Here is a 23,113-nt window from a genome sequence, read left to right as displayed (position 1 = left end):
TTTTCTAGCCAATACCCACTCCTAGAATTTTAGAGAACCGATGAAGTATGTGATTATGGAGGAGAAAGACCTAGAGTTTTTTGCAACAACAGTAAGGATTATCTGGTACAGGCGCAACTCTTTTTAAGGATAGGTTCCAAACCCTTCACGGTGGGTCAAATTGTTCCAGATGTTTTCGTTGCTCAAGCTAGCTTTTTCAAAGCAATTCCCCCCAAGCCTCCCGACATGTTCCCCCGAGTTCCCCAATCTGTGATTTGGAAACCTACCCCCAGTACTTTTTTTGAAGTAAACTATGATGGAGCAGTTTTTAGATATGTGAATGCAGCTGATATTGGTGTAGTTATCATGGACGATAATGGATTGGTTGTGGTTTCTATGGCCGAGAAGATCCATCTCCCAAGCATGGTCACATTTGTTGAAGCTCTTGCAACAATTAAGGCCCTCTCTCCCGCTCATGATATTGGCCTCTCAGCCATTGTTTTAGAGGGTGATTCAGAAGTAATTATCAATGCTCTGAAGAATTATGCTCCCCCTCTTACTGCTTATGGTCACTTAATTGGAGAAGCTCAGTCCCTTACGCAAACCTTTGCTACTACTGATTTTCTCCATATTAGCCGTTAGGGTAATTCTGTCACTCATAACATTGCTAGACATGTAAGTGAGTTAATGGTGTGGATGAAGGATGTTTCTCCGTACCTTCATAACGAGTTTTTTCCCTTTTGGAAGTTTCTTCTTAATAAAAACTACAGTCTTCTTCTCAACAAAAAAAAAAAAAAATTACAGCCTTGTGTCTCTCTTTTGAGATGAATTTCGGATTCTATCATCTTGTAAATTCAAAAAACCCTTACAGATTCAAGACTAATTTTTTTATAAGTAGACTTGTTATGCTATCAATAATAATATTCAAATATGTAATACAATAATTCTTGATTAAATAAAAAAGCCATAGCAGGTGTGCAACAGTTTTTACAGACAGCCTTTAGCATTTTACAGATTTATGGTGACAGGATCACAGGAAGCCACATAAACGTAATAAAGCTACTGTACCTCAAACCAGTGAAGACTGGCTGGCACCATCAATCCTCAATTCGGTTTTGACTTTCACTAGCTGATATATCAGAATCATCATCCCCTCCAATGGATGTATGATCATCTTCCTCCTTTAGGATTCCATCAGAAGGCAATTGCCAAGCAAGAGGTATCTGCAACTGAAATGAAGTATTTATTGTGCTGTCTTCACCTAGGTCAGCGTGCATTGCAGTTTCTTGAAGCATTAGTGCATATTGCAAGTCATATAGCACTTCATGCATTTTAGGCCTGTCAGCACTATTTGTCTTCAAACACTTCTCAGCTGTTTCACCAAACTTTCGCAATGAACTAGGCTTGATTTTACCAACTAGCACTGGATCGATAATTTTCTCAAGTTGGCCTTTCCTTTGCCACAGCATCCCCCATTCAGCTAGGTTCATCTCCTCCAATGGAAGCAAGTTGTTAATAGCCGGTCTAGCACAAAGAATTTCAAGAAGTACAACTCCAAAAGAGTACACATCAGATTTTTCGGTCAACTGTAGGGTGACAAGGTATTCAGGATCAAGATAACCAAAGCTACCCTTTACCGCCATTGTCAAATGTTCTGGATCGGGAACGCCCGACTTTGAAAGGCCAAAGTCAGCAACCTTAGGGACAAAATTTTCATCAAGCAAAATGTTTGTGGACTTCACATCACGGTGAATGATTCCTCCAGCCGGACCAGTGTGTAGGTAACGTAGACCCGTGGCAGCGCCAATGCAAATTTCAAGTCTTTGCTTCCAAGATAATTCAGATGGTGAAGATGTGGTCTCAGAATTGTCATTTGAATGATAGAGGTGTTCTCTTAGAGTCCCCTTTTCCATAAATTCATAAACCAGTATCATCTCAGACCCTTCATCACAGTATCCAATCAAAGAAACAAGATGGCGATGCCTGATTTGAGATAACACAATGATCTCCGTTTGGAATTCCTCAATACCCTGCCCATGCCTTGCTTCACTTCGTTTTACTGCCACTTTCGTACCATCCCGAAGAGTTCCTTTGTAGACTTTGCCAAATCCACCCTCACCAATCAAAAATTTTGCATTGAAGTTCTTAGTTGCATACACTATTTCACCTAAAGATATCCTCCAACTGAGGTTCAGATTCGAAGGTAAGGATGAATTGGCACTTTCTTCAGTCAACCTGTTAAAACTTAGCCCACCAAAAAGAAGCTTTGTCAAACTTTGGTCAGGCACTGATTTCCTGCATTTCAAACGCAACGCCACAACTGTAATCAAAATTACAAATGCCCCACTACATACAGAACCAATGATCATTATAACAGGGGAGTGTTTCTTGTTTGTAACTGGTTCACATTCCGCCAGTATGGAACCTGATGTCTTCATGAACTCCATAATCTCCAGCCCATTCAAAAATGCATTAAGAATGCGAGAGTCATTCTCTGAAGGGCTTATACTAAAATTCATAAAACCAGAATCATCTGAATCAACCACATAATCAATGAAAAAGGGAACAGCGAACTGTCCAGATCCAGTCATATTATAAGGATCAATCAATTCATCAAAGTTGCTATATATATAGAGATTGAACATAGTGTCATTTAGCGTTTTAAAAACTATGTCACAGAAATGGACCCGAACAAAGTGAGAAGTATTCTTACTGACAGGAAAACTCCAAGTTAAACTTAAGAGACTAGCGTTGCCGTTAGCACCTGTCTTCAATTGTTTGGCTGTCTGGTAGACACGATCTGGGGCAGTATATTTTGTGGCCAGTTCAGAATTGTATTTAAGCGTTTCACTATAAGGCGTGCTGTTCTTCGCAGAATCGCTGTGGAGTATTAAGTAACTATCATCTGCTACCCATTTCCTCCACAATTCATCGTAATCAATTTGGGAACCTCCAAAGTTGATCCTATGGATTGTATGCAGAGCCTGAGAGAGCAAACCTTTGTAGTTAAGAACATTTCCAGCAGAAGTAACGCGAGTGACATTATTATGGATGCGGGTCTCGTTGGCAAGAAAGACTTCTATGGCGTTTACGAAAGCCAAAGATGAGTCTTGAGAAGGTATGAATTGGATTCTAAATTTTCCTTTGGGGATGGTGAGCAAGAACTCCTTAGTCACTGGAGAACTACTACTGTTTCGGATACTGAAATTGGTTAAAAGTGAAAACCCGGAAGCCGAAACATTGAACAACGCATCATATAGATTAGCAGGACGTGACAAGCAAGCAAAGAAATGGAGGCGTACTATGTATGTACCATTTTGGCCTATTTCAAAGCTATACGAACATGGCTGTCTGTAAACTCTTGCTGTTTGATATAGTTCTAGAGTCGATGCTGATTTGTTGCTGACTTGTTCGCTTTTCCCAGTTGAGAAAGAAGGGGAATTGGAATTGCTGTCGGCAACAAAGACCTGGCCTTTGTAGAAGTTGGCGTTGGCGCTTGCTCCACAGTTGATGAAGTACTTGTCAGGAACAGTACTGTTAGCTGATGAGAGAAGCAGAAGTGAAGAGAAGTGGAGAGTCAAGAGAAGGCAGAGTTGGAAAAGAGTCTTATGGGAGTGAACCATTTCCATGGATTTTTGTGAGAGCAGCTAGTTCTTCAGTGGTAATTATGATGGGTTGCTGAGGATGTAATAAAGTTAGCAATAGTAATCAACAGTATGCATAAATCAAATTTAAAAATGTTAAACAAAGACTTTGACTTAAAAAGTATATACTTTCTACCTTATTGGAATAATGATTCAATCATACAATAATGAAACGGATTCACCAAAGATGCATGATTGGCGACCAATCAAGGAAATGTCCTCTCAATGTATAGTTCTTGGGAGTGGCAATGGCATGCTGTAAAGTACTAGCGGAAGTATGCCAAACAGAATTTTAGGGTCTAAATTATTAGGGATGGGGTGTGGCTGGGATAGATTTTTATGTTCAAAAGAAAAAAGAAGAAGATATATATCAGAAATCAAGTCTTAGAAATACAGGAGCTAATTTCATTGAACAAACGGGCTAATAAGCTGGTGGCATTTCAGACCTCCCTGAAGTTTGTGTTCTTGGGGGTAGATCCTTCTACGGAAGTTTGCTGCAAAAGTATTGGGAATCCGTATGCTAATGTACAAATAACATTATACTTATTAAAGCAGCTTAGAGTATGTTCCTTTCTATCTGATAATTTAGATACAATGAATCAATGATCAATTATTGCAACCTTTACCTTTCCATTTCGGATCAATTATGAAACCCTTTTCCTTTTATGCTTCTTTTTGGAGCCCACAAGGAAAAAGAAAAATAATTTTTTTTTTTAAAAGGACAAAAAACAAAAGTTTGAAGGTGTTGTTATTGCCATTACTTTATAGGTTAATGTCAAGATTTATCTCTAGAATTTTTCTCAATTTATTGTAACTCAACTCACTTGTTGGTGTTTTCAACAAAAATGTACATGTTCAAATTCTCCCTCCCCAATTGTTATAACTATTGAATTATTATTAATTATTATTATATGGAACAATATTTTAATTTGTGTCATCACACTCAAGTAAAGGAACTGACTCTATTTGGTTGAGGTGATCATAGGGGATAGGTTGAGTTAAGTGCCTTGTCTGATTGCTTCTTAACCAAATAGCTCAAGACAGCATGGCAAAAGCTTCAAAATTTTCCCCCAAATCCATTATATGCTGCACCAAGGAATAGAAGTTGTTGAATACATTGGACTGAAGAAAATCCCACTGTATGTCTTCCCCCCACACGGCTGACAGGTTTGGACAAGACTAGAGAGAGTGCAACACATTCTCAGCACACAACTTACAACACTCACATAATGGATCATCAGTAACTCTTCTTCGAATCAGATTTACTTTCGTTGGAATGGCATTTTTGCATGCTCTCCACAGAATGTTTTTCACCTTACTTGGCACTGGTAAGTTGCAAATCTTTTTCCATAGGTTGCGTATTGGGTTAGGACTCCCCAAACTGTCTAGCAATAGAGTTCCTTCAGTTTTTAAGATCTGGTAGCCTAACTTAACCGAGTATAACCCAGACTGTACATGTAGCCAGATCAAGGTAGCTTCCACATAATGTCGACTAAGTGGAATTTTCTTCACTAAGACTACTTCTTCAGGACAAAAATTTTAGCTAACGACTCCAAATCCCATTGTCTTGTGGAAGTGTATGTTTTTCACAAAGTCCACAAATTTTTAGTTCTCTAAAATGGAGAGAATATATGAAGTGAAGGAAAATTTACCATTTTACACCTAATTACATTTTTTTTTTCCTTTTGTACTTCATCATTTTGTTAAATATTAGGTGAAAAATATATTTTCACCTTGCTACTTTTTTTGATATTCCATAAATCATTTTCTTTAGTCTAAATAAATCGTTGCAATCTTACTATAAGTGAGATTTAAAATAAAATAATACTTACTGCACATATATTACAAAAAGTCCATAATAAATTTGAAGCATATTTCTTGAAATTTATATGTTGAAATACATTGTTGTAAAATTTATGTTATTGTTATATATCTCAAAGTAAAAAATATATATATATATATATATATATAGAAATAATGAAACCAAAAAAAAAAATACTTATATGATGTTTATAAAAAAAATACTTATATGATAAGTTTATAATAGAAAGTTAATACAAATTACAATTTATTTTAAAAGTTTGCCTCTAAACATGAAGTCTTGGGTTTCAACCACCAATTAGAAGATGATATGTGTCCCATCATTTGGGCTAAGTGAGTCATATGCATATATTATATGAGAATAATTAATGTCATTTTCTTATTATTGGTTGGAGCCAAACTTTGTCTACCATTTATTTCATTTCATGCTCCTTTTTAAACAAACAAATGAAATTTATAATTATTTCTTACCCTTCAATACATAATTAAAAAATCAAAAAATTTGGTATCATAAACAAATGCACAATTTTTACCACAATTCTTCAAGTAGAAAACTATGAATGGCGCTTGATAGGATCATACAAAAGAAACAAACAACCACTCATACTGGCAAAAGTTGTAAATTTATTCACATTACTAGAAGAACTGAAGAACTCATTTAAAAATATCTTCTTCATTCTCTTACTGTTATGTCTTTCATATGTTCTTGCTTCTTGTCTTCTTCAAGGGCTTAGGTTGATTCGATTTCTTAACGTACAAGTTGTTACAGCTTGCTGGACATAGATGACAATGAAACACGAATCAGTTGTGGTGCCACTTCACATTCCCACTATCTTTTTAATGTTAGGACTCTTCATCAACTAATTGTTGGGTTCGGTTAATGTATGTCCTTATGGCATACATTAATCATCCATTTTAGGAAATGTTTAATGAGAAATTGAAAAAGTGACTAATTTTTTGATAGTTATTTTTTTTTAATTTATCATAAAAAGTTTTCTAAAATGGTTTACGTTGGTAAAACTTTTAATTGTTTGTTCCTATGCTCAATAATTCAATGAACCAACGTAACGGTTGTTATGGGAACTCTATGATGTGTTGATTTTAATAGCTGACGTGGCATCTACTTTTAAGGTCTTTTTAAAAATTAATTAATGACGTGATAATATCTGAACCATTGATTTTAAAATAAAAGGTCGAAATTAAAAGAATTTCATGTGATAGAGTACTCTAGGAATTCTAGAAAATTTGAATCTGAGTTTATGACGGGATAGGCAAATAAGAAACCCTAATTTGACTTCCAAAACTCTAATTTGACTAAACAACATTAAAGACAAATAAAATTAAGAAAATAATAACTTTAATCCTAAAAATTTAAAAATTCCATAAAATTACCAAAATTAATTTATTACATAAATTAGTTTGAAAATTATGTCCTACTTCAAGTATTCAAATATGTAATACACCACTAAATCATTTTTAGTGGACACAGCCTAAAGCATTTTACAGTTATGATGACAGGAAGCCCCATAAACGTAATAAAGCCAACGTAGCTCAAACCAGTGAAGACTATCTGGCACCATCAATCCTCAACTGGGTTCTGACTTTTAAGAATAGCCTTAATTTGTATCAGAACCATCATCCCCTCTAATGGGTGTATGATCATCTTCATCCATTAGGATTCTATCAGAAGGCAATTGCCAAACAAGAGGTAACTGCAACTCGAATGAAGTATTTATTGTGCTGTCTTCACGTGGGTCTGCGTGCATTGCAGTTTCTTGAAGCTTCAGTGCATATTGCAAGTCATATAGCATTTCATGCATTTCAGGCCTGTCAGCACCACTTGTCTGCAAACACTTCTCAGCAGTTTCACCAAACTTTCGCAATGAACTAGGCTTGATTTTACCAACTAGCACTGGATCGATAATTTTCTGAAGTTGGCCTTTCCTTTGCCACAGCATCCCCCATTCAGCTAGGTTCATCTCATCCATTGGAAGCGAGTTGTTAATAGCTGGTCTAGCACAAAGAATTTCAAGAAGTACAACTCCAAAAGAGTACACATCAGATTTTTCTGTCAACTGTAGGGTAGTAAGGTATTCAGGATCAAGATAACCAAAGCTACCCTTTACGCCCATTGTGTAATGTTCTAGATCGGATATCCCTGACTTTGAAAGGCCAAAGTCAGCAACTTTAGCCACATAATTTTCATTAAGCAAGATGTTTGTAGTCTTCACATCACGGTGAATGGTTCCTCCAGCTGGACCAGTGTGTAGGTAACGTAGACCCGTGGCAGCACCAATGCATATTTCAAGTCTTTGCTTCCAAGATAATTCAGATCGCGAGGGTGAACTCTCAGAATTGTCATTTGAATGATAGAGGTGCTCTCTTAGCGTCCCCTTCTCCATATATTCATAAACCAGTATCATCTCAGACCCTTCATCGCAGTACCCAATCAAAGAAACAAGATGTTGATGCCGGATTTGGGATAACACTATGATCTCCGTTTGGAATTCCTCAATACCCTGCCCATGTCCTGCTTCACTTCGTTTCACAGCCACTCTTGTACCATTGTGAAGAGTTCCTTTGTAGACTTTCCCAAATCCACCCTCACCAATCAGAAGTTTTGCATCGAAGTTCTTTGTTGCAAACTGTATTTCAGCTATATAGAAACAGAGTAGTAAAGAAAACAGAGTAGTTTTGAATTCCCACGCACTGCCCGTGTGTGCTGGGCCTTTCATATATATATATTGAATTTGTACACAATACAAGGCAACAAATCAGCCATTATAATATTTACATTAAATGTAAATATCCTATTGAGGGATTATAATATCTATATTAAATGTAAATATCCTAATGGGGCATTTCCTTATTGTTACATATTTGACTTTGGCTCTTTGGTATGATTGCTTGATTCAAGGAGCTTAATTCACGTATGCTTGATGCATGGCTCCGGATTATAATATCTATATTAAATGTAAATATCCTAATGAGGCATTTCCTTATTGTTACGTATTTGACTTTGGCTCTTTGGTGTGATTGCTTGATTCAAGGAACGTATGCTTGATGCATGGCTCTGTCTCTGTGATTCTGAAATATCTTCAATACTCCCCCGCAAGCTCAACGGGAGGGGCTGGACGTTGAGCTTGGAGCGAAGAAAGGAGAACCGGATGGAAGGCAGGGGCTTTGTGAGAGCATCTGCAAGTTGGTCTTTACTAGATAAGAAGCGAACATCAAGATCACGACGAGCAACTTTTTCACGGACAAAATGATAATCAATTTCCACATGTTTGGTGCGCGCATGAAACATGGGATTAGCGGAGAGGTAAGTGGCACCAATGTTGTCGCACCAGAGAATGGGCGAGTTGGGAAGGAAAAGACCAAGTTCCCGGAGTAGAGATTGAAGCCAAATCAATTCTGCAGTAGTATTGGCTAAGGCTTTGTACTCCGCCTCAGTGCTAGAGCGAGCCACAGTGGGTTGTTTCCTTGAATTCCAGGAGATGAGATTAGGCCCTAAAAAGATACAAAATCCGCTAGTAGAGCGTCGATCATCGGGCAACCAGCCCAATCAAAGATCGCAGTAGGCGCTAAGTTGAGGAGAGGGTTGCAACGAAGAAGAAGACCATAATCCAAGGAATGTTTAAGGTAGCGCAAGATGCGTTTGACAAGTCAATGAAGATCCGTTGGCCTATGCATGAATTGACAAACTTTATTAACAAGCAAAAGAGATGTCGTCTTGTGAGAGATAGATATTGGAGAGCCCCAACGTGCCGCGGTATTGAGTGACATCGTAGAGTGGACTCGCCTTCAAATAATGAGAGCCGATGGGCCGTAGACATAGGCGAACCGATTGGTTTGGCATGGAGCATGTTGGTCCTTTTGAGTAGAGAAAGAACATACCTCTTTTGACATAAAAATAGCCCATCTTGTGAACGGTGGCCTCAATGCCCAAAAAATAGTGTAAGTCACCCAAATTTTTGACAACAGAAAGCCTGAGCCAAGAGCTAATATGAGAGAGTCGACGGCTTGAGAGGAGGACCCAAAGGATGATGATGTCATCGACATAAATGAGAACATATAAATGAAACTTTTCCCCGGTGAGAAATGAACAACGATGTGTCCGAGAGAGAGCCATGAAAACCCAACTCAAGCAATTTCGAACTAAGCCGAGAAAACCAAGCGCGAGGGGCTTGTCACCATATAGTGCTTTCAGTGTAGCTTGCAAACATGATGAGGATATCGAGGATGAACAAAGCCCTGTGGTTGTTTCATGTAGACTTCTTTATCTAAAAACCCATGTAGGAATGCATTTTGGATATCAATTTGTTTAATGGACCATCTGCAAGACACGGCAAGAGCAAGAATGGTGCGAATTGTGATGGGCTTAACCACAGGGCTGAAGGTATCCGCATAGTCGATGCCGCGCTGATTGAAGCCTTTAGCAACAAGGCGGGCTTGTGGCGATCAATAGAGCCATCGGGCTTGTGTTTCGAGTTTAAAAACCCATTTACAGCCCCACAATATTCATGGAAGGATGGGCAGGAACTGTGGACCAAGTGCCATTACGTAAAAGAGCATCAAATTCGACATTCATGGCCGTACGCCAAGGGGCATGTTTAATGTCGTAAAAACAAGTTGGTTCATCATTCTTGCTTGAACACACAAGCAAGCAGCTTTAGAAAGAGGGTATTTGACAAGCACCATCGCAGAACACTTTTGGTTTAGTGATATTGTGTTGTAGCCGAGTGACCATAGGGTGTGTGCGCACAGGAGAAGGAGGAGGAGGAGATGCATTGGAAGATGGTGCCATGCCAATGGTGCTAGTGGTTTGTTCAGCCTCGGGCAATGGAGGAGAGGAGGAAGGAGCAGATGGTGAGGTAGAGGAGTGAGTATGTGGAGGAGGAGAGTGAGGCACATGAGAAGGCACTAATGGAGATGGTGGGACACAAGGGAGAGAACCACGGAAGGATGACGAGACACCTTGGGTGAGGAAGATGGACGAGATAGCGAAGGAGAGATAGATGTGGGCACATGTGTACGAAAGGCATCCTGTCCAACAACGGGAGAAAAAATATTAGATGCAAAGGGAAAAAGATTCTCATCAAATATAACATGCCTAGATATGTAGAGACAGCCGGAAGGAACATGGAGGCATTTGTAGCCTCGATGAGAAGAACTATAGCCTAAAAAGACACACAATTTTGAGCGAAAGTCCATTTTGTGGGTATTATAAGGCCGAAGATATGGCCAACAAGCACATCCAAATGTTCTTAAAAAAGAGTAATCAGGTTGAACCTTAAACAATTTTTCAAATGGAGAAACATTGTTCAAGACTGGAGAAGGTAAACGATTCACTAGAAAACATGCAGTAGTAAATGCTTCATCCCAATAACATTGAGGTAGTGAAGCTTTGGCCAATAAAGATAAACCAGTCTCAACCAAATGGCGATGTTTTCGTTCAACGGTACCATTTTGTTCATGGGTATGAGGACATGATAAGCGATGAAGAATACCAAGGGAGGAGAAATACTTATGGAGGGAGCGATATTCACCACCCCAATCAGTTTGAATGGCTTTTATTTTTCTGTCAGATAAACGCTCAACATGCAACTGAAAAACTTTGAATACATTCATAACATCAGATTTAAGCTTAATAGGAAACAGCCAAGTAAATTTAGAAAAATGATCCACAAAGCTAACATAATATCGATGTCTATTAATTGAGAAAAGTGGGAGAAGGTCCCCAAACATCGTAGAATATTAAATCTAAAGGAGCATTGGAATGAAAAGTAGAATCATGAAAGGGAAGTTGTCAAGCTTTTAGCTTGTTGACAAGCACCACAAACAGCATGAGTTTTATTCTTGACAACTCGGTAATGAGAAACGGGAGATAATGTGTTGAACAAAGGCGATGAGCAAGGATGTCCAAAGCGACAAGCAAGCACACATCGTGAGGAACACGTACTCCAAGAAAGGCTTGAGGGGATCGGCGAGATGGAAGTGAGGAAGGGAATGGGTAGAGTCCATGTTCACATCGACCGCGAAGAAGAAGTCTCCCCGTGGTTTCGTCCTTGACACAAAAATAGTTAGCATGAAATTCAATGAAAACATCATGGTCACGAGTAAATTGACTGACAGAAACTAAATTTTTTTGAATGTCAGGAACATGGAGAACATGCTTTAAAGGGAAAGAGGTGGAGGAAGTAAGCAATTTTGAAGAACCAATATGTTTGATATCCAAACCTGTTCCATCCCCAACGCGAATTTGGTCTGGTCCTTGATATTCTTCAGCATGTAAATTGAGATTATGCATCGTGTCGATGATTGGTGGACCCCGAATCTGGATACCAATTAGCATCAAATTGAGATGGAGGACCAACAACAAAGGCAGCCATATTGGGAGATACACCTTGAAAGGAATGATCAAAGCGATGGTAGCAAGTGAGAGCAATATGTCCAGGTTTCTTGCACACCTGACAGATCGGACGTGAGTTGCCATTACCTGGATTACGTCCACGCCCCCGACCACGATTATGGTTATGTCCATGATAAGATGGTCCTTGATGAGAGGACTGAGAGTGTGGTGGAGATCGAGTACTGCGTCCACGAGAATTAGAGGAGCGGGTGGTAGCATTTGCTGAGGGGAATGGGATATCTGGGGCAGCATGGTTTCACTCAATGCGTTGTTCATGGCTGAGAAGATGACTGAAAAGGTCTTCCAATGAGATGGGGTCAACTTGGGTGGTAATTGATGTGACCAAGGAGTCATAGGTGGAATCTAGGCCACCCAAGATGTAAGAAACCACCTCGCAGTCTCAGAGGTTGGCCAATGGCAGCTAAGGTATCAGCAAGTGTTTTGGCCCTTTGGTAATAGTCGGAAATGGAGAGGTTGCCTCTCTGCAAGGTGGAGAGTTGATATCGAATTCTAAGAATACGAGCCTGAGATTGAGATGAAAAGAGACGATCTAGAGTGGTCCATACTTCATGGGAAGTGGCAAGGCCCACCACATGAGCCATAACTTTTTCTCGAAAGGGACGAGAGCAGAGTAGACAAGATCATTTGGTCTTGTTGAAGCCATAAATCAAAGGCCGGATTGGGTAGCATCTCGCCGTTCGATGAATCAAGGAGGTAGTATGATAAAAGTGAGGTTGTGGATGGATAGAGCCATACACATAGAAGAAAAAATTATGTCCTCTGAGAAAGGGAGTTAGTTGGTCTTTAAAAAGTAGAAAGTTGTCGTCATAAAGTCTGATGTTGATACGATGATTAAGAACAAGCAGAGTAGTAGGCTCTGATTGTGAGGGCTGGGTAGGAACTGTCGACACACTCGAAGAGGCCATTGATAAAAGTAGAGGGAAGGTTGGCTAGTGAGGAATATTTGAAAAAAGAAGAAGATGGCGTTAAAGCCTTTATGGCTCTGATACCATATAGAAACAGAGTAGTAAAGAAAACAGAGTAGTTTTGAATTCCCACGCACTGCCCGTGTGTGCTGGGCCTTTCATATATATATATTGAATTTGTACACAATACAAGGCAACAAATCAGCCATTATAATATTTACATTAAATGTAAATATCCTATTGAGGGATTATAATATCTATATTAAATGTAAATATCCTAATGGGGCATTTCCTTATTGTTACATATTTGACTTTGGCTCTTTGGTATGATTGCTTGATTCAAGGAGCTTAATTCACGTATGCTTGATGCATGGCTCCGGATTATAATATCTATATTAAATGTAAATATCCTAATGAGGCATTTCCTTATTGTTACGTATTTGACTTTGGCTCTTTGGTGTGATTGCTTGATTCAAGGAACGTATGCTTGATGCATGGCTCTGTCTCTGTGATTCTGAAATATCTTCAATAAGCTAAAGATATTCTCCAACTGAGGTTCAGATTCGAAGGTAGGGATGAATTAGCACTTCCTTCAGTCAACCTGTTAAACTTAGCCCTCCAAAAAGAAGCTTTGTCAAACTTTGGTCAGGCACTGATTTCCTGCATTTTAAACGCAATGCCACCACTATAATCAAAATCATAAATGCCACTACTAACAAAACCAATTATCTTTATAACAGGGGAGAGTTTCTTGACTGGTTCACATTCATCCAATATGGAACCCGATTTCTTCATGAACTCCATAATCTCCAGCCCATTCAAAAACGCATTAAGAATGGGAGAGCCATTCTCCGAAGGGCTTATACTAAAATTGGCAAATCCTGAATCATCTTTATAGAAACAGAGTAGTAGAGAAACAGAGTCGTTCTGAATTCCCATGCACTGCCAATGTGTGCTGGGGCCTCTCATATATATATATATTGAATTTGTACACAATGAAAGGCAACAAATCAGCCATTATAATATTTACATTTTTTTTTTTTTGAAAATAAATACTTGATTATCAAATCCAGTGTAGCAACTGTAAATCACAGAACATACTAATCAGGACAATAATCAAAGTATACTGATCAAAGGAGGATGAAACCGGTCACGAGGCACAGGCTCTGATACCAATTATATGAGTAAAGGAAAGGACAAACTAAAGAAAAGGGAGTAAAGGATGAATAAACTGACAATGAGAGTGTAAGAAGATCATGGAAGATTATTAATGGCATATATTACTAAGATAATATAGAAAATAACATGAAGACATGGAATAGAATATAGAACAAGATACAACAAACTAAGGGATATTATTAGATTAAACAAGCTTCTTACAGGACTAGAAGACATAAACTCTCTCTAACTCTTGTCAAACTAAGGACACAAGAGGCCTATTTATAGGCAATAATTTACAAAAATATTGTACATTCAAAAGATAATCTTTGAGTTGTAAGAGCCGACTTATTCTTGACATTTGTCCAAAAGAGTGGGGGTCCTAGGATTGGAGTGATATATGGCCTCTAGAAGCAAGGGTGCTAGCGCAGTAGATATTCTCTTCCAGATATGTTGCTGAGAAGAGATAAATATGTTGTAGAAAAAGGAGAAGGACACCATGCAATAGTAGTAGTTGTGATCTTAAAACAATAGATACGGCAAAACTTATTATAGGGAAAGGAATAGTGGCTTTGTGGCAAAGTCAACAAAAGTGGCTTCTGACACCTTTTTTTTTTTTTTTGAATATATATTTCTTATATATATATATATATATATCTTTAGTTGTCCCACCCATCTCTACCTTGAAACCATTCTTCATCAACATCTGCATCTGGATCATGATTATGATAGTAAAGGTCATCATAGTCAATTAAAGGATCAGGCATCTCCCAATGGTTTTCATGTGGCCATTGCTGTCTGCAAACATCTAGGTCGACTGGTACTATGTCTAGGAAGATTTTCTAATTGAGAGATTCTGCCATTGTGAAGGAATAGTAACAAGATATCCAAGACACGTCCACATGTGTGTGAAGAGTACCATCAGCATTAGTTACCTAATGTATATCTAGAGGGTGGAGGATTCCTTCTGCTTAAACATTATTTTTGGAATTTAGCTTGGCTACTATGCATGCAGAAGTAATTTTGCGACCAAAACAGGGATGATCTATTTTGGGATACTTGAACCGTTGGCCATCATGAGCATCATTTTTCAAAATTTCAGATCAGAATTTGTGAAAATATTTATTTTCACAAGAGAAAATGTATAAGTAAAATTCTGGTTCGAAATAGAGGCACAAGTAGTACTCATTGAGTAAGTACCATATGTAGAGGTAGTGTACAACAGTCCAGTTTGTTAGCCAAAATGCAAATAGAGTTTTCCATGGTTGTTCAATGTCTGGAAAAATGGCAAGGAAATGACGTTGGTGTTCTTTGAGGTAATCATGGAGGACTCTAATAATTCTTGTGGATCTGGCTTGAAGGGTTAAGATCTTTATTTGGTCTTTTATTTCTGGGGGAAGTATTTCTATCATATTAATGATATCATTAGGGGCTGCAGTAGAAGGGCCTGAGGATGAGGATGAGGATGAGGATTGATCTGTTATTGGATATACACATAAAGGTGGAGGAATTATTGTGGTATGAAGGACTGGAGGCTTTCTAGAAAGGTAATCAGTGATAAGGTTATCTGTACCTTTAATATGTTTGACTTAGAAAGACCATTATGAAAACCAATTTGACCATCTGAATAACTGAGGATATGAGAGTATTTTTCTTTTGAATTGGAGCATTTTAGGAAAAGAGGACATGTCCATTTCTACAAGAAAATTGTGGCCAAGGAGGTGAAACTGGAACTTTTCAATTCCATGTTTGACTGCCAAGATTTCTTTGAAAATAGAATGGTAATGAAGCTCTGAAGGCTTGAATGCACCACTTTTATATCCACAAATATTTCTTTTGCCATCAATTTCTTCAAAGAGAGCTGTTGTCCAATACTCATCACTTGCATCTATCTGTAGAACTCGTTTGCCTGTTCCCGAAATCTGCAAAGGGAGAAGTTTTTCTGCTAATTTTTTCAATTGTTGGACTGCTTCTGTATGAGCTGGATTCCATTCTGGGGGAGATTTTTTCAACAATATAGACAAACAATCCCTGTGTCTGGAGATTTTTGGGATGAAATCTGACATGTAGTTAATAATTCCAAGAAACTACTGGATCTGTTTGGTGCTGGTGAGCATATCTGAAAATTCACTAAGAGAAACTACTATATAGGGCTGCAAAGTGTACTTTCCATCTGAAATGTTTACGCCCAAGAAGTCAATAGAAAATACTCCTATGACCATTTTCTTTTCTGAAAGCATTATCCCTTGAGCTTTTACTAAATTGTAGAATTCAATAAGCAGTTGTTCATGGGATGCTGCATCTTTTAAAAATAGGAGAATATCATCTACATAGATCAATGCATTTGACAAAAGCGGTTGGAACAACGTTACCATTACTTTTTGGAATTAAGATGGAGCATTTTTAAGACCAAAAGACATTACAGTCCATTGATAATGGTGGTCTGGGATGCAAAATGCTGTCTTGTATCTTTCTTCTGGATGGATTCCTAGTTGCCAGAATCCTTCTTTGAGATCAAACTTTGAAAACACTTTGGCATGGAAAAAATATTGGAAAATGGCACTTTTGTTTGGCAAAGGGAACTTGTCATCAGCAAGGAAATGATTAAGATCTTGGTAATTGATTACCAATCTAAGCTTTCCTCGGACTTGTTCAGCATGCTTGTTAACATAGAAAGCTTCACACGCCCATGGAAGTTGTGGGTTCAATGAGGTTTTCTGAAAGAATGGTGGATAACTCCTGCTTAGCCAAGGACAAATGTTCTGAGTTCATTCCTCTATGACTAGCTTTTGTGGGGTTAACGTCTTCATTCTTTTTGAAGGGAAGGGTTATGAAAAAAAATGGATTTTTCCACAAAGGATTTGGATATTTAAGGAGGAAGTCAGAGTGAGTGGTTGTACAACATTCATTGATAATCTAGAATCTCAAAGAGTCAAAGGGATTTATTGAGAACAAATGAGGTACCTGGGTCCAAGTGAGAAGGTGTTGTTTATAAAAAAGTCCTTTTGAGGACCATCTGAGACTGGGTATCTGATGAAGGAGATCAAATCCTATGAGAAGGTCTCTGCCTGTGAGTGGGGATCTAAGGACTTGGTGTCTAATGGTAGGGGTTGGAAAAATTCGAATGCGAATGGGCATACTTTTCTGGGTAATCAGGAATGTTTCTCCATTGGCTGCTCTGAACATCTGATGATGGGATAGCCAAAAGTTTTTAAGTAATATCTTAGGATGGAGAATTGTTGTTGCTGCTGCTCCTGTATCAAACAAGGCTATTACCGGGATGGGTCTGGAATAAGTATCAAGAAGGATGTGGACCTGAGCTATTGGTGTGGGGCCAGTTAGTGGAGCTATAAAAGGCTGAGATGTGTATATGGTTTGGATTTCTGGGTCTGAATCATCAGTATTGTTTGAATCTAACTCATCTTTTGAGGTGGAATAAGCCATGACTACCAAGGCATGGGGAGAGTAATCATCATCCAGTGAGAAGAGTGATTCAACATTTGAAAAGGGGGTGTCATCTGCATGAATTTGGGCTTGCTCCAAAAGCTTTGCTGTTTTTTCTCTTTTTGGACAACTTTTTGCAAAATGACTGGGCCTTCTACATACAAAACAAACTTTTGAAATTTTTCCTTTGAACTGCTTTCTTCTGAGGAATTTCCATTTCTTTTTCCTGAAAAACTTCTTCTTCTGTTGAGGATGTTTCTTCTTCCAAGAATACTTTTTGAAATGATCTCTTCTCTTGGTTGGACAAGCACAATTTTTGTCATAGCATTTGATTTGCAAATCTTTCCTTATACAATTGTCCTTGAGCTTGCTGTGGACCTTGTCAATTTCTGAAAGAAACTTTCTTTGATTGCAAAGTTTTTCAAGAGCAATGAGCACATGCTGATAGATTTCTCCTAAGGAGGCTTGTTGTAGAGTGATTTTTTGAAGGTTCATCATGCAGAGGGTTTCATCACCTAATGGTTCTGAGAAAGAGTTAAGGAAAGTGTGCTTAGAATTGACATCATCCATTCCATTAAAGGAGTAGTACCTGCTTGACATTCGGTCAAAATGTTTTTTCAGATCTTTTCTTTCAAAAGAGCAACATTTCATCAGTAAGAATTCTTCTCTTGCTACTTCAGTGTAATGGGTCAATAAACTAAGGAATTCATTATGAATGATTGTGAAAAAATCTTCTAAAGTGTTGCACTATGCTGCTTGTCTTTGCCTGTATTCTCCAAGATTGATCCACCATTGTCTCAATCTTCTTGTAAGTCTTGCGACAAACTTGGCAATGATCTGGGCAACAATATTATTTAGGGCTTGGAGTTCAGCTATACACCATAAATACATGTTAAAAATCTCATCATGCCATTTTGAAGGAGGAGTGTTATCAATGGTAAACAAGTGCTTTGAATCTGTGGTTGATGAGTAGGTTAATCTTCTGTGGTGATTAGGGATGAAAGGTGGTGGAGGTTGTTTAGGATGAAGGACATCTTCTTCCTATTCTACCTTTGGATCTGTCATAAATACTTCGTCTAATTCAAGGCCAGACAAGTCTAGATCTGTGTCATCAATGACTGGAAGGACAAAATGTTTTGTTGATTCTTGAAGAGTTAGAGTTTTAAGAAATGATGAAATCGGGTTTGGGGGATCAGAGCTTATGGCCAACATGTTCATATCTGGGGGTCTTGAAGAAGCACCAATAGTTGGATTTGGTGGTTGGTATAATGGCTCTTTGTCTTTTTTGATGAGAAGAGGGTCATTGTGTGGTTTGGTTTGAGGTTCTAGTTGGAGTGGTGTTGGGCTTATTATACTGGAAAAAATTCCACTTGGTTTAAAAGGATTATGAGCAGGATGTGTCATGATTAGTGGTTGGAGGTTCTGGTAGGGGGAGACTGGGGAGAATGGTGAGGTTGAAGATATGGACAAATCTTTATACAATGATTGACGCGGTTGATAAGGCATGTAGACTTGCATTGGAAGAGCTTGGGTAGCCACCTTTTGTGAACTCTCCATAGACTGGAGTTGCATCAACAACTGTTTTCTTTCTTTTTCTTTTTGCCTAATAAGGGGAAAGGAGACAGACAAATCTTTTACTGTGGAGGCAATCGTTGCCAATTCTTATTCAACTGATTGTATTTTTTTCTTTAAATCTTCAATAAGAGAAATTTGAAGATGAGAATGTATGAGTTACTGCTTCAGTCATCTTTTGTTGATTATCAAGGATCTTTGAAAGGACCTGGTTTTGTGCAACAGCATTTTCTGCCTGCCAATTTAGAGCTGCTTCAGCTGAGGAGACTTGTTTTTTGGTTCCATCTGGATTGGTTCCAACAGGGTTTTTAATTTTCCAAACATGTTTGACGTTGGCTTGTGGATGATCAAAACTTTCATGAGGAGGAAAATTTTGTAAATAGAATGGTGAAGCATGGTCAAACATATAACAAGGTAAGATCTTTTGTGTATGAGTTTGATTGGTAGGCTTGGGTTGACATTTTGGTATTTGGGCGAGGACTTTCTGGTAATATGGAATTAGTGGTGGTTTCTGGTTTTGTTGGTTTTGATCATGACTTTCTCAACATGGGGAAAATGATGGAGTTTTTTGCTTTCTAGTTTTGGAATAGAGGATATAGTAATCAAACTTTCCAAAGAGTTCTCCAAGGAGGTCAACTTCTGGATCTCCTGCTTCATATCTTTCTTTAAGAAGCTGCTGGAAAGACTTTTTCTTTCGTCTTTTCTGCTTCAACGACTTCTTCTTCTTGACAGTCTGTACAGTCACAAACATCCCACCATATATGGCCAGAGGATGATTTTCCTTCATAGCAAGGTTTTCCGTCTTCTCGAAATGTTTTGATTTGAAGGCCCTTAAGACCTTCATATGAAATTGGCTGGATCATAGCCATTTGAGTAGGAAAGACTGTCACTTCTTCTTTTTCTGGTGTAGCTGCCAAAAACCTAACTTCAACTTCACCATTTTGTTTTTTGATGAAAAAAGGAGTGTTGGACTGGATTGGTTGGGCTGCCTGATGAAGATTCTCATATTTTGTAATCTATGATTCTGGAAAGAGTTTTGTCATCTGCTCTTTATTCAACTGTCTTGGAACAAATGTGCACATAGGCGTCATGCCTGGGTCAACTGGGATTAAAAGAGCATCATTAGACTGGACTATCTCTGGTATAGTTATGTCAAAAGCATGATTTTGGAGTCTGTAGGCAAGTTGATAATGGAGTGTGGCTGCAAAAGTATCATGCACTTGTGAAGCTCCTGTGATCTGAACTTGGACTTTAAGAGCATCACAAAGGTGAGGGTCTTTAAGAGACATGTTAAAATTGGGGAAAAGAGTGACAAAAACTGTTCCCGCACTGAGATTGGTTTGGACAGTTCCTATAACTGCATTATGGTACTCCAAAAATCTAAAATCAAGAAGAGAAATGCTAGAAGCTATAGGGAGTCCGTTTCTGTCATGAAAAGTGAGTGCTAGTCTTAATTCACGTATGCTTGATGCATGGCTCCGTGATTCTAAAATATCTTCAATAATCTGAATCAACCACATAATTGATGTAAAAGGGACGCTATCAGTGATGCGGGTCTCGTTGGCGAGAGAGACTTCTATGGCGTTTACGAAAGCCAAAGATGAGTTTCGAGAAGGTATGAACTGGATTCTGAAGTCTCCTTGAGGGATAGTGAGCAAGAATTCCTTTGTCATGGGAGAACCACTACTGTTTCGGATGCTGAAATTGGTTAAAAGTGAAAACGCAGAAGCTGAAACATTGAACAATGCATCATATAGATTAGCACGACGTGACAAGTAAGCAAAGAAATGGAGCCGTACGATGTATGTACCATTCTGGTCGATTTCAAATCTATACGAACATGGCTGTCTGTAAACTCTTGCTGTTTGATAGAGTTCTGGAATCCATGTTAATGTGTTGCTGACATGTTTGCTTTTACCAGTTGAGAAAGAAGCCGAATTTCTGTCGGCAACAAAGACCTGGTCGTTGTAGAGCTTTGCTCCAGAGTTGATGAAGTACTTATTAGGATCAGTGTAAGCTAATGAGAGAAGCAGAAATGAAGAGAACTGGAGAGGCAAGAGAAGGCAAAGCTGGAAAAGAGTCTTATGGGAGTGAACCATTTCCATGGATTTTTTGTGAGAGCAGCTACTTCTTCTGTGGTAATTATGATGGGTTGCTGAGGATGTAATAAACTTGGTAATAATAATCAAAAGTGTACATATATTCCCATAAATAAATAAAAAGTGTACATATATCAAATTGCAAAATGTTTTAAACAAAGACTTTTGACTTAAATTCAGCAACAACAAAAAAAAAAAAGACTTTTGGCTTAAAATATATACATTCTACCTAATTGGAATAGTGATTCATTCATTCAATATTGATACGGATCCACCAAAGATGCATGTCGCCAATCAAGGAAATACACCCTGACAATTTTTTGTATAATATATAATATTTTTTGTTTCTAATTTTTGATTTGTTCCTTCTTATTAAAATGAAATTTTGAACACCTGACCCTAAAAATTTTTAAATTCTAGTTGAAATAAGCTTAAATATAATATTCTTAACAATATCTTAGTCTTTTTAAACATCAAAAAAAAAAAAAAAAAAAAACCAACTACAAAAGTAAAAAGTTGTTCATCTTAAACCTTTAAAAAAAAAAAAAAAAAAAAAAACTTATTTAGATCCTAACAAATTTGAAATAAACTAATAGAAAATTCTTAGTATACATTGTACTCTCAATTTAAGATTTATATTGTCTCTAAACAAATGTGTATTGTACATTTTTGCAAATTTGTACAATATTGTACACATTTGTTTAGTCTACAATGTAAATCTTACCTTGATAGTAAAATATAAACATATAATTTTACTAAACTAATAAATAAAAGTATTTTAAGTAATAATAATTAACGTTCACTTAATGGAAATAATTAATATGTTCATTGTATTAAGAAAAAAATATGTCAAATGGACTTATAGTTTATCATTTAATATTCTTTTGTTAGTACATACTATGGACAAATTTGTAATAACTAATAAGAAATCTTCGTAGAGCGCAAGATTCATCATTTACTTAAAATAAATCTTCGTAATAACCTCTCAAGAAAAAAATCCTAAAGCCGCCACTGCTTGGGTCGGCTTGCTGTAAAGTACCAGCGAAAGTAGGCCACAGAATTCTTGGGTCTAAGTTATTAGAGATGGGCGAGGTTGGTATAGATTTTTATGTTCAAAAGAAAAAAGAAGAAGAATATATCAAAAAACCAAGTCCTAGAAATACAGGAGTTTTCATTGAACAAATGGGCTAAAAAGCTGATGGCATTACAGCCCTCCCTGAAGTTTGTGTTCTCTGCAAAAGTATTGGGAATCATATATGCTAATGTACAAATAATGAAATAGCATTATACTTCTTAAAGCATCTGAGAGTATGTTCCTTTCTACCTGATAATTTAGATACAATGAGTCAATGATCAATTATTGCAACCTTTACCCTTCCATTTAGGATCAATTAATATGAAAACCTTTTCCTTTTGGGCTTCTTTTTGGAGCCCACAAGGAAAAAGAAAAGGAAAAATTTTATTTTAAAAAAAAAAGAAAAAAAAAAGACAGGTTTGAAAATGTTGTTAACACTATTAAGTCAAGATTAATGTGAAAATTTATCTCTATAATTTTTCTCACCATTATAATATTTACATTTAAGAAGGGAATATTAAGGCAAAGAGCCTTATTACTCAACCTACCTCTTAGTGTTTTCAAAGAAAATTTCCATTATTCAAATTCTTCCATCCCCAATTATTATATCTATTGAATTATTTTATATATGTGGGGGGTTGGGATTCGGGAGCCCCGTGGACCTTGGGCCCAGGAGAAGATTCTGAAGATCTTCTTCCATGGAACGAGCCTGGCCCATTTGTAAATGTGAGATAGCCAAAGCCCATAAAAAGAGTAACCATTTAAGCTTGTTATTGAGATAGTCCAAGGAACTTGGTAATCCCGAGGTGAAGCAAACCTTTCGAGAAGTGACAAGCTGGTTAAATAAGGATATTATTTTAGTTACCTTCTCGAGGAACATGAGGAAGATGTCGCAAAGCCTAATGTGATAGTCATCTACGCATTAATGAGTACTCCTACCTAATGTCAACCACATTAAATACTAAATAACTAGCCTGAATAGT

General features: G+C 37.7%; 1 protein-coding gene and 1 pseudogene across 1 annotated transcript; both read right to left on the bottom strand.

The window, feature by feature from the left end:
- Nucleotides 1-851: 851 nt before the first annotated feature.
- Nucleotides 852-4,133, bottom strand: LOC142624408 (putative receptor-like protein kinase At5g24010). Its single transcript, XM_075797974.1, has 2 exons — nucleotides 3,760-4,133; nucleotides 852-3,657 (listed from the first exon to the last, which is right to left on the bottom strand). The coding sequence occupies exon 2, from the start codon at nucleotides 3,606-3,608 to the stop codon at nucleotides 1,077-1,079; it is 2,532 nt and encodes an 843-aa protein (XP_075654089.1). The 5' UTR covers nucleotides 3,609-3,657; nucleotides 3,760-4,133; the 3' UTR covers nucleotides 852-1,076.
- Nucleotides 4,134-7,023: 2,890 nt separating this feature from the next.
- LOC142625365 (putative receptor-like protein kinase At5g24010) lies at nucleotides 7,024-21,061 on the bottom strand (annotated as a pseudogene).
- Nucleotides 21,062-23,113: the final 2,052 nt, after the last annotated feature.

The sequence above is a fragment of the Castanea sativa genome, chromosome 2 (assembly GCF_040712315.1).
Source record: "Castanea sativa cultivar Marrone di Chiusa Pesio chromosome 2, ASM4071231v1".
In the NCBI taxonomy this organism is placed as follows: domain Eukaryota; kingdom Viridiplantae; phylum Streptophyta; class Magnoliopsida; order Fagales; family Fagaceae; genus Castanea; species Castanea sativa.
The sequence above is the reverse complement of the archived record's forward strand: the minus strand, read 5'-3'. Positions and strand labels throughout refer to the sequence as shown.